Source organism: Miscanthus floridulus, chromosome 3 (assembly GCF_019320115.1).
Source record: "Miscanthus floridulus cultivar M001 chromosome 3, ASM1932011v1, whole genome shotgun sequence".
NCBI classification, from domain to species: Eukaryota; Viridiplantae; Streptophyta; class Magnoliopsida; order Poales; family Poaceae; genus Miscanthus; species Miscanthus floridulus.
Genome location: NC_089582.1, coordinates 38,913,119 through 38,930,475, shown reverse-complemented (window position 1 = coordinate 38,930,475; position 17,357 = coordinate 38,913,119). Strand labels below are relative to the sequence as shown.

At 43.9% G+C, this 17,357-nt stretch overlaps 1 protein-coding gene and 1 pseudogene across 1 annotated transcript; one reads left to right on the top strand and one right to left on the bottom strand.

The window, feature by feature from the left end:
• Positions 1-524: 524 nt before the first annotated feature.
• On the bottom strand, positions 525-5,620 carry LOC136541585 (DEAD-box ATP-dependent RNA helicase 52B-like). Its single transcript, XM_066533526.1, has 7 exons — positions 5,462-5,620; positions 4,227-5,098; positions 4,046-4,129; positions 3,264-3,506; positions 2,229-2,396; positions 1,948-2,061; positions 525-1,252 (listed from the first exon to the last, which is right to left on the bottom strand). The coding sequence occupies exons 2-7, from the start codon at positions 5,049-5,051 to the stop codon at positions 731-733; spliced, it is 1,956 nt and encodes a 651-aa protein (XP_066389623.1). The 5' UTR covers positions 5,052-5,098; positions 5,462-5,620; the 3' UTR covers positions 525-730.
• A 5,648-nt stretch (positions 5,621-11,268) lies between these two features.
• On the top strand, positions 11,269-14,433 carry LOC136543563 (L-type lectin-domain containing receptor kinase SIT2-like; annotated as a pseudogene).
• The last annotated feature ends 2,924 nt before the right edge of the window (positions 14,434-17,357 follow it).

Sequence of the window (17,357 nt, the reverse complement as noted above, 5' to 3'; positions counted from 1 at the left end):
GGGAATAACAAAATGCCAATGTCATGCTCGTAGTCGTAGTCGTAGCAAATGAAAAGTCGGCGTTCCTCACACTTTTGAGGCAGAGATTGACGGAAAATAGTAGAAACAAAGCTGAACAATAATATTATCTTCTCCGATCAAAAATATAAATACCCTGAACAATCACAAATATAATCCCATGAAAGTTTACATCTGAAGACGTTCCTCTCATCACAAATATAGATCATCATCATAAATATAAATCCATGTAGGTTTGTCCTATGAACATTTTACCCTTAACCAGCAAATATTTATAAAAATATACTATCTTACACAAAGAGTTATATCTGCATAAAAGTACATTTTATAAGAAGTTTCGTAACGCCAATGTTATGTTTATACTAAAGTTTTGATAAAGATGAAGGTCAAAATCAAGAGAAGTTGATTTAAATGACAAACCTAGATATTTTGTGATCGGGAGTAAGGAAATGATATAAAAATGCAAACAGATATTTTGTGACAAGAGAAAGCACAAGCATGAGGCGTAGAAGAACCCACCAATTCAGATAATAACATAAGACAATCCCCAGTACAACAAAAAACACAAGATTTCACCAGAACCAAGGCAAAGGGGACATTTCCTGACACCGTACTCGTCAAGTCAAGCAACAAATTCCAAGCATTTGTTCCACCCAATAGGGACTAATTTGATCACGGTTGACCCATTTTTCACTTCTCACCAGAGTACGGTTCAGTCCCAAGAACTCATACTCTGACCACCACCATAGCCGCTGCCACCGCCGCCATAGCCACCACCGTATCCTGATGATCCCCCATATCCACCACCACCGCCGCCACCTCCATAGGAACCACCACCATACCCACCACTGCCCCTATCTCGCCGGAAATCACGGCCACCAAATCTGGCACCGCCACCTTGTCTGCGGTTTCTACCACCTCCGCCTCCGTAGCCTGAATGGGCAGCGTACCCGTCGAGCCACTTAGGAACCTCCTGGTTGGCCTCTCTCATGAGATCACTCAACGGCCTTGCAAGCGTAGTGTTGCTCTCGTTGAAGAATGCAGTAGCCAGACCAGATTTCCCAGCACGTCCAGTCCTTCCAATCCGATGAACATAATCATCTATATCATTAGGGAGGTCAAAATTAATCACATGGGCAACATGTGGTATGTCAAGACCACGAGCAGCAACATCAGTCGCCACAAGGATGGGAGTTGCTCCACTCTTGAAGGACCTAAGAGCATGCTCCCTTTCCTGCATAAAGAACGAACAGTAATATGGTCAACCACATATCAAGGAATCTCAAACATTAGGATTACATAATAGCCACATCATTAAAGCAATAGCAATAAAAATTAAGCAGTCCATGTGGGAGAAAAGTGAATCTATTTTCTGAATATGCATCGCATTATCGTTCTACTCATGAATTGTACTCGAATGATTAACTCTCCAGGTCCAGGAGCACCAAAGAAGAAAACGATTTTTCAGCAAATGAAATAACAGCACAAGATGTGTTCTTTTGTATTCCAATTGCTAGATGTAATCAACACCCCTCCAATAAAAATAATAATTTAAATTTCAAATGTACACATCAATGGCACCTTTTAACGTACTGAAGAAACAGAAAAAATTGCATTAATTGGATGCTCAGATTTTGATTTTTGAGCTTTATTCATTTAGCAGATACACAATAATGTCAAAATAAAACATAGGTAACAAAATTGCTTCTGATATATCATATATGTACTCTTTTCTAATGATATACTAGCGTTAATAAGAAATCCAATTGCAGAATTGATTACTCATATTATTATCTTATGAAGATACTAAGTGATTAAAATAAATCCAATTTGTGTTGTACACTATTATATCTTAAGCACGCACATGCGCTATTGGTTGCAATGTAAAAAAGCATGCAAGGTGGTCAAACCATGAAACCTACAACCTACCTGTTGTGTCCTGTCTCCATGAATGCTAGTTGCAGGGAATCCATTTCTAAAAAGCCAGTCCTCCAGAGCATCAGCCCCCCTCTTTGTCTCCACAAAGACCAAAGTAAGAGCGTGCTGCATCAAACAAAGAAAAAAAAGATAAAGTGCCATGAAAACTGTGAACAAGTTAGGAAATAATAATATACAAAATAGTATGATATAACCATTAAGTTTAATAGGTAACTTCAACCCAATCAGGTTCAACCTAAAACATAACAACAAATCCTGAAAAAATATAGTACCTTTCCATGTGTGCCATTAGCCTTTTGTGCATGAAGAAGGTCCATGAGGTAGCTTCGTTTGTCTGAATCAAGGACAAACTCCACCCTCTGAGCAATCAAATCGGTGCTTGAACCAACTCTCCCAACAGCAAGAAAGATGTAATCAGCAAGGAAATCCGCAGCCATCCTCTGCATAACAATGTATGAAATATTCAGCACACAATTCCTATAAACCAAACTATTCTACAGCGAACAACTTGTGATAAAGATCCTATAATAGAAGAAATTAAACAGTCTCCAATGAGTTATGACAGTAAAATTTCTCTTTCCACAAAATGCTTTGGCAAACACCACTATAAAGTAACCAAGTCCATATGAAAAAACTCGACCTGCGGGGGGGTAACCAAGTTCATATAATCCCCGTATTTGAGGCATGACCATCATACCATTTTCTGTACCATCAATTAACTATGTTGCACTTCTCCAAGAGAAAATAATGCATGATAATACTAAAGAAGTTTTGGAAGTACATAGTAGAGGTAAATAAGGACAAATGGTACGTTCATTTTCTTTACAGCTTCTTCATAACAAAATTTCCGTACGAAATGAAAAGGAATACAAATATTTTCAGCAAAAAGCCTACATTTTATGGTGACCCTTACATAGTTGTGAAACTCAGCAGTACTGCAATGCAAGCATAGCCTCCATAGCTCTAAAACAATTAGTCAGACCCTTGTTCAAAAAACACACTAAGCCAGAAATAGAAAAAAATAGGGTCCGTCTTCCATAAATTAATAATTTTCTGATCAAACCATGATTGATTGCAAGAATTGAACGCAATAGAACTGACCATAAACACATTTTTTTGTGTATCAAGTACACAATCATGGTGATGAAGAAAAACACAAGATAAACGACTACACATGCACTCATACAGTGTAGGCAATGCATATCCGTTGGTTGCTTCAAGTGTATGAAACCCCACTAGAGTGACAATACACACAGAATACATGACATTTACTTTAAGGGTCGAAAGAGAACAGGAAAGAAACAAACCTGTATCTCTTTTGGGAATGTCGCACTAAACAACATTGTCTGCCTCTCACCACGTTGAGGCATGTCCATGCCCTCAACAATTTTACGTATCTGTGGCTCGAAACCCATATCAAGCATCCGATCAGCTTCATCGAGAGCTAAATACCTTATCATTTGCAGTGAGACTCTAGCCCTCTCCAACAGATCCATTAAGCGACCAGGAGTTGCCACCAGGATTTCCACACCTCTCTCTAACTCCCTCAGCTGCAATATTTCAAGAAACACATTATAAACAAAAATAATTTTCACATTGCATTAGTATAGACCAAAAATCTATAACCCAATGACACCACAACATTCTGATACATAAGAAAAATAATGATGCAACTAGTGATTCAAGAATCAAGACATGTTTGCTTTCATATCCAAAGATCTATATACTTGATGTGGCATGGAGACTAGCAAAAGAATACTCCGTATCTATTTTTGTTACACTTGAACAACCAACGCAGACTCTCCAATAGCAACATGAGAGTCAACGCACCTTTTCTTCCTTGCGGTACAATACAACTACAATATTTTACATTAATTGCCATGTACCACTTCATTCTTACAGTATAAACGAATGTAAAAAAAAGTTTATGGCAATAGATATTGTTAAAATTCTAAACTGAAAAAAAGAACATCGATAATTTAAACTGGAAGGAGCCACAATAACTACCAAACAAAAAATATGTTAAGAGATATGCAGCAATTAAAATACCAGGAATCACAATAGAACACATCATCAACAAAACAGGTACCTGGTTAGTTATTGGTGCGCCACCATACGCAACCACAACTCTGACACCAGTCTGGTATGCAAACTTCCTTGCTTCTTCATGGATCTAAGGCATCAATCGTTAGTCGTTAGAAGAAAAACAATCAAAATTAAAAAGATCTACATATATTACTACTGACTAAATGTTTATTGGTTTGACATACTTGGACCGAAAGCTCACGAGTGGGTGACAAGATCAGAGCCAGAGGACAAGCAGTCCTTGTACTCCGTGACCTCTGTTGTGGCCTTGGTGACTTTAAGATGCCACTGATGATTGGGAAACAGAAAGCAGCAGTTTTTCCAGATCCAGTCTGTGCGCAAGCCATGAGATCCCGCCCAGCAATGGAGATTGGGATGGCATAACGCTGCACTGGTGTTGGTTTCACATACTTGCACCTCCGGATATTCTCATTCAATGCGTCACCCAAATCAATCTCTGCAAATGTGTTGACTGGTGCAGGCACATCATGGCCACTAGTCTCAACAGGGATGTCTTCATAGGCATCAAAATTGATGCCAGAATTCTCCTGGCCCTCGAAGTCAACTTCTTCAGCCTCAGCTTTGGCAAAAGGATCGGGCTCACGGTCTCTGCGGTCCCAACCCCCAGGACGGGAGTTCCAAGCACCGCGACCTCCGCCCCCGCCACCACCACCATAACCCTGGCGAGGAGCACCAACGCTGCCACCACCACCACCACCACCATTCACAATGCCAGCCCAGCGAGGGCCACCAACAGCAGCGCCCTGACCAGAAGGTTGTGCAGCAGCCAAGGGCAGTGGTCCACCTTGTGCCGGTGCTACTAAGCCCGCTTGGTTGTCAAAGCTGGCACCAGCTGAACGGCCACGGAGGTGAGGAGGCACGTAGGAGCTGCTCGTGGGGCGCAAGTTGCCATGAGTTGCAACAGAGCCGTTAGCAGCAGCAGCAGCAGCAGCAGCCGCGGGCGCCGATTCCTCGGCGTTCGCAACTGAGTCAGCCCATGAAGATCGCATAATTAGCACGAGTCACTTGATGGAGATGCCCCGCTCGCAGATTTAGCCTGAAACATATTTTCGGCGCAAATTATAGCTAAAGGGGAAAGTGAAACGCAGAAAACAAATGAGCACAAAGTAGAATTTAGCCCATAAAAACAGTACACAGAAATCTAAAATCCAGTATGATTTTTGCGCTTGAGCCAGGCAGGGGCGGAACCAGTAAAGGACATGCGTATACCGCTATACACCCGACATTTTTTGGAAAACAAATCGAAGCCAGTAGGCGCAATACATGTACACACCTGTACTAGATCAGATCCGAACCAAATAGCCAAATACCAGATCCGAACCAAATAGCCAAATACCTGGAGTTAGGGTTTGGGTGCTCGTTTCGCCCGGCAGGAAGGAAAGAGAAGGTGTAGGCATACCTAGTGGTTGCTCTTTGGCGGCGAAGGGACCGGCGAAGACCTGGAAATCTGCGTGCGAGGAGGCGGCGGCGGCGACGGCGGCGTCGTCCAGTCGTTGCCACGAGGGAGAGGAACTTGTTGCAGGCAGAGGAGGTGAACGGGAGAAGAAAAGCGAGACAGCGGTGAACGAAGGGGGCTCGCTACCTATCTTGTGGAAAGTATTCAATCCAGCGGCAGCCCAGCGTAAATATATAACAGGCCCAGAACGGCCCACGAATAATATGCAACCTCGAGAGTCTCTGTGCAACATCGGGAGACAGACTTTCAGCCCATCATCACGTGACATGGAAGCATATTTTTTTAGCTTTCGCTGACAACGGACCGACGCTCATGTTAGCTTTTCCGTTTGTTACATGCGGCCGCCCGGACGTCTCGACAGATATGCGGCCTGCGCCTCCTCCAATTGCTGCCTGCACGGAAGAGCATGTGCGTGGACCCACCTAGCTACATGCGAGAGAGCATAGCACGCGTATCTCAATACGAGAGAGAGAGCACAGCGCGTGTGGCCCAATACGAGAGAGATCAATGCGAGATAGAGATAGAGGGAGCATAGCGTGCATACCCATGTGTTGACCTCAGCTAAATGCTCCACCGTGGGAGACCAAGTCTGGCGGTGCAGGGACGCCTAGTTCTGTATCCGTTGGGTGCTGGCCCACTCTGCATGCGCGTATGTACTTTGATTAGGGAGTGCTAGGCCTTTTGGGTACTAACCGCCTGTTGCGTGCATGTTTGACTATTGGAGCTATCTGCATGCATGACAGAGATAGGTAGCGCTGGGTGCGTGCAGTGCATGCGTGCCTGTGAGTCAGAGCGCGCTGTAACATATGCAGCATATAGATAAAAAAAAACACTTACAATATACGTCTAAAATGGATAAAACACTTGAAACATACTTGCGATATACGTGTATAGCTACTACAACTTATGCAACCTCTAGATGAAAACATGCAACATCTAGATGAAACAGCTGAAACATTTGGAAAACACACTTGCAACATATACAATATCCAGATGAAACACTTGCTACATATGTTTGAAAAAACAAAAATATTTGAAACGTACACTTGCAACACACGTGTATAGCCATTGCAACATATGCAACACCAGATCTACTTTTGTAACATCTAGATGAAACATACGCAACATACATCTGAAGTGCATGAAACATACGGTTGTAACATGTGCTCATATAATTGCTGCCGCGCAACGAAGGCTCTTTGACGCGGGCGCGGGGGAGCACAGCACGAGGCACGCGGCACGAGGCACAAGGCGTGGATAGCACGCAATGCGAGGCACGGGCGGGGTGCGCGACACGAGGCGGGTCTGCGCGTGAGTCGTGAGGCATAGGGCGCACGGCGCGAGACGGGTCCGGCACGAGGCGCAGGAGCACGAGGCGCAGGGCGGTTCCGTCCCGATGGAAGCGTTAGATTTTTTTAATAAAATAGACAAGGCGTGAGTTCAGTTAGGACGAACAACCTGGTCCGCAGGCCCAACGAAGACGCGCGGTAGAGAGCATTACCGCTTTGTTATATGCCTAATATTATATATATATAAGGCATACTTGATATATGGCTAACTGCTTAGCTAAAATTTAGTTTAAATTAACCTTAGTGCATCCAAATAGAAAGGCTAATAGGTGGACTAATTTTTTAGCCAAATCTTCAACTAGTTAGCCAACCACAACTAATTTAGGTTAATTTTTAGTCTTAACTAATAACTAGTCATGTATATCGAACATGCACATATACTAGCAAAATGTATCTGTGCTTTGCAATGGAACCCAATACGTATACTAGACACAAGTTGTTCTAACTCATATGAGTATGAGTTATGAGCCTATGTCAAGATACAAAGAACGCAACCCAATACATCTTATAATCGAACTCGGTATTGATCATCGCTGGACGCGAGTTGTTCTAACCCGCATATGATCATGTGTTCTAGGTTCGGGGCATGTACGATACATGGAGAGGGTATAGTTTGGCATGTAAAAAGAGTACGAAGGAAGAAACTTTCCACTTTCTAGATACACTACTCTAGATTTGGACATCACTGTCGGCCTCATCACTATCGGATTTATGACAACCGGCAGTGATGTACATTTACTGCCGGTTATAAGCTTGAAAATGAGAAAATGATTAGGGCTGGGCTAAAACCGACAGTGAAGGATCACATCACTGTCGGTTTGTGGCTTGAACCGGTAGTATTTTGACGGCCACTCATCACTGCCGGTTTAAGTCAAGAGCCGACAGTGATTTGGATCTATCACTGTCGGTTCTAGCTAACAACCGACAGTGACAAGTCTACAGCACAAAAAGGCTACAGTTGTCCTCTTCTTCCTTCTCTCTTCCATCCCGAGAACAGAGGCGCGCGTTTGGGCCCTTCCCTCCATTGTTGCGTCTACTCTTCACCATAAAGCTAGCGCTTAGATTTTGAAGAATGGCTTGATCTTTTTGCTTTAAGGTTAGTAACAAGCATCCACTCCTTCGATTTTGTTGCTTAATTAGCTTTGTTTTGATGGCTACATTGCTTGATTCTCATTCTAATTCTTTCTCCATTATAGATAGCACTTTTCCAATTGGACATTTGTGCAAGGCTTAAATTATGGTGAATTCATCATCCAAAAGGTTGGTGTCTATGAACACATTTAAATTTCTAGCTAATTATTCCATGGTGGTCAAGGTCATCATTGTTAGTATGTGATGCTATAATTAGTTCTTAAAAGTAGAGTAGAATAGATGTTCTTCATTATTGTGCAATAATTGTTTTTTACTATGATTTTCAATTTACAGGTGAAAGGATCAAGATTCCCAAGAGGGAGGGTGAATTGAGCTAATTCTAAATTTCTTTGCAATAATTAAACTCTACGTTTAGCTCAATTAACATCTTGTGCCTAGAAAGTGTTTCTATTGATCTAACGCACAAAAGTTTAGCACCCTAAGTTTCAATCCTACTCTATCATGGCAATTCTAGGAATGTAAAAGACAAGAATTGAATTGCTCAAAGTAAAGAGAGAAGGAGAAACACGGCGATGTTTTGCCGAGCTATCGGAGAGTCGCCACTCCCCACTAGTCCTCGTTGGAGCACCCGCGCTAGGGTGTAGCTCCCCCTTGATCCGTGTATGGATCAAGTGCTCTCTACGGGTTGATTCTTCGACACTCCATCGTGGTGAATCATCCACAACCGCTCACAACTTGAGTTGGGTTATCCACAAGCTTCGTCGGATGATCACCAAGCTCTCCAATCACCATCAAGCTGTCTAGGTGATGGCAATCACCAAGAGTAACAAGCACGAACTCTCACTTGACTACGACAAGCCTAATGAGAAGGGTGGATGCACACTTTGCTACTCTTGATTTCACTAATAAGGGCTCTCTTTGGAATTCTCAAATCTCAATCACCTCACTAGGAACTTGCTCTTCTTGGCACTCTCAAAGGTGTTTCTCAGCTGTTGGAATAAGCAAAAGTACCCACACACATGAATGGAGGAAGTATTTATAACATGGGCTAAAAAACGAACCGTTATGTGCCTCTGCGGGGTGACTGGACGCGCCGGTCAGTTCACCCCGAACTCCAGTGTTTACAGTGTGACCGGACGTTGGCCAGCGTCTGGTCAGCACTAACCAGACGCGTCCGGTCAAGATTTTCCCTCTCTAGAGCCTTACTAGAGTCGACTGGACTTGACCTCTCAGCGTCCGGTCGCACTAGATGAAAACACCTTGGTCAAATGAACTGACCGGACCCTGAGCCAGCGTCCGGTTAGTATTTGACCCTACATTCACTTCTAACTCTCGATCATACATGAATGAAGTTTGCCCCATTGGATCTAAAGGCTATTTTAGAGCTACCTAGTGCTAGATTCATCAAGTGTGCACCACACCTAACTCACTAGACTCACCTAGGTTAAGCTACCCGTCCATACCCCCCTTAATAGTACGACCAAAGGAAAAATAAAGTCCTAAACTACTCTAAGTGTCTCTTCAACTCCAAACGACACTTAGAACTAGTCCATCCTTAACCTTGTCGTCCATCCTTTGAAAACCGAAACGATTTTCATCGTAGGGGCATAACCACCATGATTGCCCAATCGATCTCCATTACCATGACCTAACTTAATTGCTTCTACAAAACACACGTTAGTCACAGTAATCACGTATTGTCATTAAATCACCGAAACCCAACTAGGGGCCTAGATGCTTTTAATCTTCCCCTTTTTGGTGATTGATGACAATACTATCTCGAGTATGTGAAAGAGATGAGGTTTTTAACATGCTTGGTTCATATAAGCTTTTGGCAATAAGAACAAAAATATTAGGCCTGATATGATTGAAGGTACAATTATGGAATCAAGAGACCCTACATTTTTTGAGAGTGAGTTTCCTATGAAAAATACACTAAGCACTTTTAGTCATGAATCTATTCTTCCTGAGATGCATGAACCGGTAATTCAAGCTAATGTTGAAACCCATGTGAAAAATCCAGAGGAGGATAATAATATAGTCACTCGAAAGAGTAAGAGACGAAGGGTTGCCAAATCCTTTGGTGATGACTATCTTATATACCTTGTGGATGACACTCCTAAAACCATAGAAGAGGCATATTCATCTCTTGATGCTGACTTATGGAAGGAAGCAGTTCAGAGTGAGATGGAATCTATTATGTCTAATGGAACGTGGGAGGTGGTTGATCATCCCTACGGGTGCAACCTGTAGGATGTAAATGGGTATTCAAGAAAAAGCTTAGGCCTGATGGTACTATTGAGAAGTACAAGGCGAGGCTTGTGGCAAAGGGCTATACACAGAAAGAAGGTGAAGATTATTTTGATACTTATTCACCAGTTGCCCATCTAACGACTATATGGATGCAACTTTCCTTGGCTGTCTCACATGGTCTTCTAGTTCATCAGATGGACGTTAAGACAACTTTCTTGAATGGAGAGCTTGAGGAAGAGATCTATATGGATCAGTCGGATGGATTTGTAGCGAATGGTCAAGAGGGAAAGGTTTGTAAGTTATTGAAATTTTTATATGGCCTAAAGCAAGCACTTAAGCAGTGGCACGAGAAGTTCGACAGAACTTTAACATCAGCTGGCTTTGTTGTGAACGAAGCTGATAAATGTGTTTATTATCGGTATGTTGGAGGAGAAGATGTGATTTTGTGCTTGTATGTAGATGATATTTTAATCTTTGGAGGTAACATTAATATGATCAAGGAAGTGAAAGATTTTTTGTCAAGTAATTTTGAGATGAAAGACTTGGGTGAGGCTGATGTTATTCTTAACATAAAGCTACTGAGAGAAGGAAACGGTGGGATAACACTTGTGCAATCCCACTATGTAGAAAAGGTGCTGAGTCACTTTGGATATAGTGACTACACACCTGCTCCAACTCCTTATGACCCAAGTGTGCTATTAAGGAAGAATCACAGAATAGCACGGGATCAATTGAGATATTCTCAAATTATTGGCTCACTTATGTATTTAGCTAGTGCAACGAGGCCTGATATCTCATTTGCTATGAGCAAACTCAGCCGGTTTGTCTCAAATCCAGGAGATGATTAGTGGTGTGCTCTTGAGAGAGTGTTGCGCTATCTAAAAGGGACTATGAGCTACGGCATTCACTATATCGGGTATCCAAGGGTACTGGAAGGGTATAGTGATTCTAATTAGATATCTGATACTGGTGAGTTGAAAGCCACAAGTGGATATGTGTTCTCACTTGGAGGTGGCGCGGAAGTCTTGCAAGCATACCATCATTACGAGGTCAACAATGGAAGCAGAATTAGCAGTATTAGATACCGCTAGTGTTGAGGCTGAATGGTTTCATAAACTCCTTATGGATTTACCGATGGTTGAAAAAACTATCTCTGCAATTTCTAAAAACGGTGACAATCAAACGGTGATAGTCAAGGTGAACAGTTCTAAGGATAACATGAAGACAACTAGGCATGTGAAGCGGCGGTTGAAATCTGTCAGAAAACTGAGAAACTCCGGAGTAATAGCGTTGGACTATGTCCATACATCTAAGAATCTGGCAAATCAGTTTACTAAGGGTCTATCATGTAATGTGATAGAAGGTGCATCGAGAGAGTTGGGCTTGAGACCCACTTGAGGTCATTCCATAGTGATAACATGTCCTATATGATTGGAGATCCCATAAAGTAGGATGGTGAAACAAGCTAGTGGTTGACTGATGGAGAGACCCCTTATTTTAAGGATCAAATCATTTGAGATGCATTGTTTCTCCTATACTGTATGTCTGTATGGCAGGTTGGTTAATTTCTTAATGTGATCCGAGTGGCTTATTTAAGCAGGGATGTTGTCCTATAGAACATCCTAAAAGGAACACACCTATATAAGTTTGACTGCTAGTCACAGTCTATGAGATCTGGGTAATCTCTAGATACTCATGAAAGACCTCGAAGTGTGACTTATATGCTTCAAATAGAGGGGATACTTATAGCAGCCTAGTACCATGATAAGGACTTTGGTGAATCTCAATTCACGCAAAATTGTCAATTCAAGGCATAGTCTATTGTTCAGTTATGAATAAGCCTAACCCTTGTTCTAGACGGAGGTTCAACTTAACAGTCTCCGTTGAAACTCTGGTATATCAAAGAAATATGGTATTGAGACTATTTTACTACGAACCCTAGAGTTTGGTGGGGATTGTTAGATATATTATGGGATTGGCCCATATAATATTTAATAAATCAAATAAACTCTATGGCTCGTAATAATACGTGATATATGGTATAATACCGTATGGGATTTTGACTAGACGATGACTCGATTTATATGGTTGGATATTGTCCATCTATATTGAGAAGCTGAGAAAAGGACGTAGCTGTGCCACACGCGCGCACGTCGCCGCCACTGGCGGCGACCGTGGCGGGCTGTGGACGTGGCGAGGTAGGCAGGCGAGTGAGCAAACGGATGTGGGCGTGGCAAGGCAGGCAGGCAGGCAAGCGAGAGAACGGACGAACGGGAGTGGTTTTGCCACTCAATCCACATAATTACGGGAGTTACTCTCTTTTATGCGGGTGGCGGGCGGAAGTTTCGCCTGTTATTGTCGTCTGCGTCCACACATCTTCTCGGTCCTCTGATCTCCTCCTGCGCCCCATCGTCTCCCTGGCCGCGAGCATATAATCTCAGCTTCTCCGTCAGTCATTTTTTTCGCTTCCGAGACAAACCACATATTCAGCAACTCTCTGGTTTTCCCCGTCTCGGTTCCTGCGCGCATGGAACCTGGGAGAGTAGGCCTCAAGAACGTCTGTCATCTTCGAGTTCGCCTGCTTGGGTGAAGGACGGCAATCACGTTTTTGGGGAGTGTCGTGGAACGACTCTCGCTTCATCCTCTACTTCCCAGGAGATCATTGGTGGTCGGCACAGCTTCTCTTCTGCACTGTATCACACGGGACGACTCCAGCGACATGCACTATGTCGACTAGTGCATCCGGCTCTGGCGCTGGATATGTCTCTGTTCTTCGCTATCCAGTAAGATGTTGTATAAATAACCTTGCTAGTTAGTATCATGTACATTATGCTCATACTTAGAACACACAAGCACATATATGATGTCACAAACCTTTTAATTATTACTATTTTCTAGATTAAATTGCTACTAAGATTGTCTAAATTTCTAACATAACCTATCAGCGGTACTTATAGAGACAGCCTATATAGGCTTTTCAGCGGCCACGAACAACTTTGGTGGAATACGACATTATGTGCTTGGTTGGAGCTTTCGAATGGGAGGGCCTGCTCCAACCATCGACATCGCCACACTACCACAGCTGCCTCAAATTGTTGCAAAGTCTCACTCCATTTCCAAGCAGTCTGTTTCTCTGATAGCTGTTGTTATTACAATAATTTTCCTCACAGTGGGCACTATTGTCTATCTTGTGCGAAGGCGGTTCGTAAATGCTGATCTTTTGGAAGATTGGGAGATTGAGTTTGGACCACATAGGCTCTCATTCAAGGATTTGTTCCAAGCTACAGAAGGATTCAAAGACAAATATCTTATCGGTAGAGGGGGATTTGGACAGGTGTACAAGGGCATACTTCCAACATCTAAGACCGAAGTCGCAGTGCAGAGGGTGTCCCATGAATCAAGGCAAGGCATGAGAGAGTTCATTGCCAAGGTTGTTAGCATTGGTCATCGTGTAATTACTTGGCTACCGTCATCGTAAAAGAGAACTCATCTTAGTCTATGAGTACATGCCAAATGGTAGTCTCGACAACTACCTATATACTAGTGATGATAGGCCTTGTGCTGGTTGGCACGAGAGATTTCAAATCATAAAAGGTATAGCATCAGGCCTTCTCTACCTTCATGAATCCTAGGAACAAGTTGTCATCCATCGAGACATTAAGTCAAGCAATGTGCTCCTCGACAGAGATATGAACGGGAGGCTAGGTGATTTTGGTCTGGCGAGGTTATACAATCATGGTACTGACCCACAGACAACACGCATGGCTGGCACCTTTGGTTATATAGCTCCAGAGTTAGCACGTACAGGTAAAGCAACCCCTCTAACTGAAGTGTTCGCTTTCGGCATACTAGCTCCTTCTCGAGGTTACTTGTGGAAGAAGGCCCATTGAGGGAAGAGCACAAGATACCCCATTCATATTGGTGGATTGGGTGACCGAGCATTGGCACAATGGATCACTTATGGAGGCTGTGGATAGTAGGCCCCAAAGTGAGTATAACACTGATGAGGCATGCCTGTCACTAAAGTTGGGGTTGTGGTGCTCACATCCATTGCCCAATGCAAGACCCAACATGCAACAAGTCACGTTGTACCTCGAAGGCGACCTTCCTGTTCCTGAGTTTATACCAATGGATGTAGAAAGCAAAGAGGGGTTCGACGCACACATCATATTTCATCAATCAGACATTGGCACAATGTCTGGTCTCTCTGGAGGAAGATGATGCCCACGCAGAGTGCAGGATGCATGCTACTTCGGTTATTACTTTGTAACATTTGGTATATGTGCATCTGTGCACAACATTTGCCTGTCGTTGCTATCTTTAACTCGCCTTGGAATTCGGTTTCTGGGCTACATACATATAGAAATAAGATATGGATGCTCCTTTTCTTATTCATGTACAGAAATATAGTTTTGTACTTGTGGTATGCTGTGTATTGTGTTGCAGAACAAACACTTTACCTTGTTTGGTGTTTTCATCATCCAAATCTTATTCCTTTGAAAATCCCCCATCGCCTTCCAGATGAGTCCCCGTTTCAATAATTCAGCGTCACTTAATATGCTGTTATTGGTCCATGTATACATGTCAGTTCATTATTAACTAGTATATTGTTTCAGTATAATGCAGTTTATGTTTCATCAGTCGACACGAGGTTTTATAAACAGGCATATGAATCATTGTTTTTGTTTCACTGGTACATGAGTTGAATGGAACAATTTTAAAAAGAAAGAAAAATAGAGAAACAAATACAACTGTTTTAGTTGTGTCCTTGTCCTTGTTTATACACTAAAAAATAAACAAAAAAGAAGTCATGATGAGGCTCTTTCTCGAACTCTCTCCAGCTACAGTTGAGAGGGGCGAAAAGGGGGCGTTTCGTGCTCCCGCCGGCGAGGTCGCCATTCCCCTCCGCCTTCGGCGACCTTTGGGTCCTCGAATGTGTGGGGGAATGGTGGATCTTCGACCGGCGGTGTAGATTAGGTACCCGCTATAGGGATAGGTCTCCCGGCGGCGGTCGTGAGGTGGTGACGGCGTCGCCATGGTGGAATAAGGTACTCCTGGCCCTCTCCCACCTCGTCGTCACTTGCTCCGGTGCCGGTGGCGGGCCTGTGAGGTCAGGGCCCTCTGGATCTGGAGACCGAGTTGGAGCTCCAGATCCTGTTGGCTCCTGTTCAGGAGTCTTGCCGGTGGTGGCTCGTCGTCTCGGTAGAGCGTCGGGGTCACTGGCCTTATGCTTCGTGGATGCAGTGGCTACTGTGGGTTTGCTGCAAGATAGTGGCTGGATCGGGCTCGTGCTTCCTGCGGTGGCAGTCGTCGTCGTCGTCGAGCTCCGGTCCATGATTCAGGGAGCTCGGGGTGGAGCTTCCTCGGATTTGGACGTGGGCAGCGACGCCCAGAGCTAGCTCAAGTCTTCGGTTGGGAAAGGGTCCAGGGACCTGTTTGCAATTTTTGTTTTTCTTGAGGCCCTTTCTGCAAAGTTGGGTGGGACAGCTGTCCTCCGTACCCATACAACAGTTTGTCTGCCTCTCACGCGTGATGCCACAATGGGATCGTGACGTGCCCGTCGCCTACGAAATCAGAGGATTTCGGTGATCTCAAGAAGGACGCGGTCTTCATATCTGAGTGTAGTTATAGGTTTGTTTGTACATAGGTGGTGTGGGTAGTGTGCTTGTGTTGAGTGGACATGCGTGTGTACGAACAGATGCTACAACTGTACCCAGATGAGAGGCATTCAAAAAATAAGGAGAAGCACTAAAAAAATGAGTGGTAGCAATCAAAACAAAAAGGAGAAGGAAAAAACTAGGTGCTAAATGCCTGTGCCTGGCTAGATGCGTGCATATGCCTGATCGAGACTGCGCGTGGCCGTGACAGAAAGAGATGATTAATTAACAAAACATACCTCTGGACTCTGGTAGATTATTGTGGATGTTCTCACGAAACCTCAAGATCAAAATACTATTGATGAAGAAACATTTTTTTAGACCTCAAAGGGGCCGTTCGGCTGGTGTTAATTTCAGCCGAAATTCACTGTTCATGGCCAAAAATTACTGTTCACTCTCCCACAAATTCCTCCAAACGAACAGGGCCAAAAATGAATGGTGGACAGCATTAAGAACACAAACACTATATAGTTAACTTATCCAACATTTAACTAGATCGCTATATTCAGATATTACCCCTAAGAGGTAATAGGAGAAATATTTTTTATTATTTTTGAGAAATAGGAAAGTAATCAAATTTAAGGTAACATATCTATCAATTAAAGATCTTTTTTTTTAGAATTACACAGCACAATGCAGACACCTACAACACGCACGCATACTCACTCCTATAAACACACGTACGTAAATTCTACCCCTATGAACACCTCCGAAGAACTGCGCTGGCTGATCTTGAAATTCACGAAATCACCACAAGCACCTCGCTGTCGACGGAGATATCGCCTACCACTAAAAACATAGCGACTCCTAGATGATCGAAGCCCAAAGACCTATCAACCACGTCATGTTTAACTAGCCAATTAGATAACCAACCCTGCTACATTGTCTTGATCTCAAGCAAACATGTGACCGTGCATTTGTATTGGATGATTTCCCAACATGATATGTAACATTTCTTCACTAATTAATCTACGTGGAGTTGTAACTTATCTCAACGTTAGATGTACATAAACGTTAGTTGTACATAGAAAATGAACATCTAAAAAACTGACCCATGCACGTTTGCATCGACCATCTCGGGCGACATGGACGGAGCTTCCACCGCGCCGCCGACCCCTCTCCCCATCTCCCGCTCCCTCACCGCCTCCAGAGCGCGCCGTCGGAAGCCCGCGCGGGAGCAAGGAAGGCGGTGGCGGGGCCTTCTTCCCAAGCTCAGGGGCGCACCGGTGGTTTCGGGCATCATCGAGGTGGTGGCCATGGCGACCGACGGCGGCTTCCCTGTCCTGGCGGCTGGATCTGCATGGTACTCCGGCGTTGGCCCTTCTCCGGCTGCAGCGGCGGTTCGAGTGTCGTTGGGACAGCGGCAGCTGGCCAGGGCGGGTCTTCGTCCCTGGCGACCGGATCCAGCAATCCTGGGGCTAGATCCGCGTAGTGCCGGCGTGGTGCGCCTAGGAGTGGACGGCGGGCGTTGGGGGCACGATGGATGGC

What these genes read in the sequence shown, in the direction of transcription:
- LOC136541585 (XM_066533526.1), bottom strand. Translation starts at nt 5,051, where the DNA reads ATGCGATCTTCATGGGCTGACTCAGTTGCGAACGCCGAGGAATCGGCG. An exon ending in CTCGTGAGCTTTCGGTCCAA is followed by an intron (nt 4,130 to 4,226) that starts GTATGTCAAACC and finishes TTGATGCCTTAG; the next exon opens with ATCCATGAAGAAGCAAGGAA. An exon ending in ATGGAGACAGGACACAACAG is followed by an intron (nt 1,253 to 1,947) that starts GTAGGTTGTAGG and finishes TTCTTTATGCAG; the next exon opens with GAAAGGGAGCATGCTCTTAG.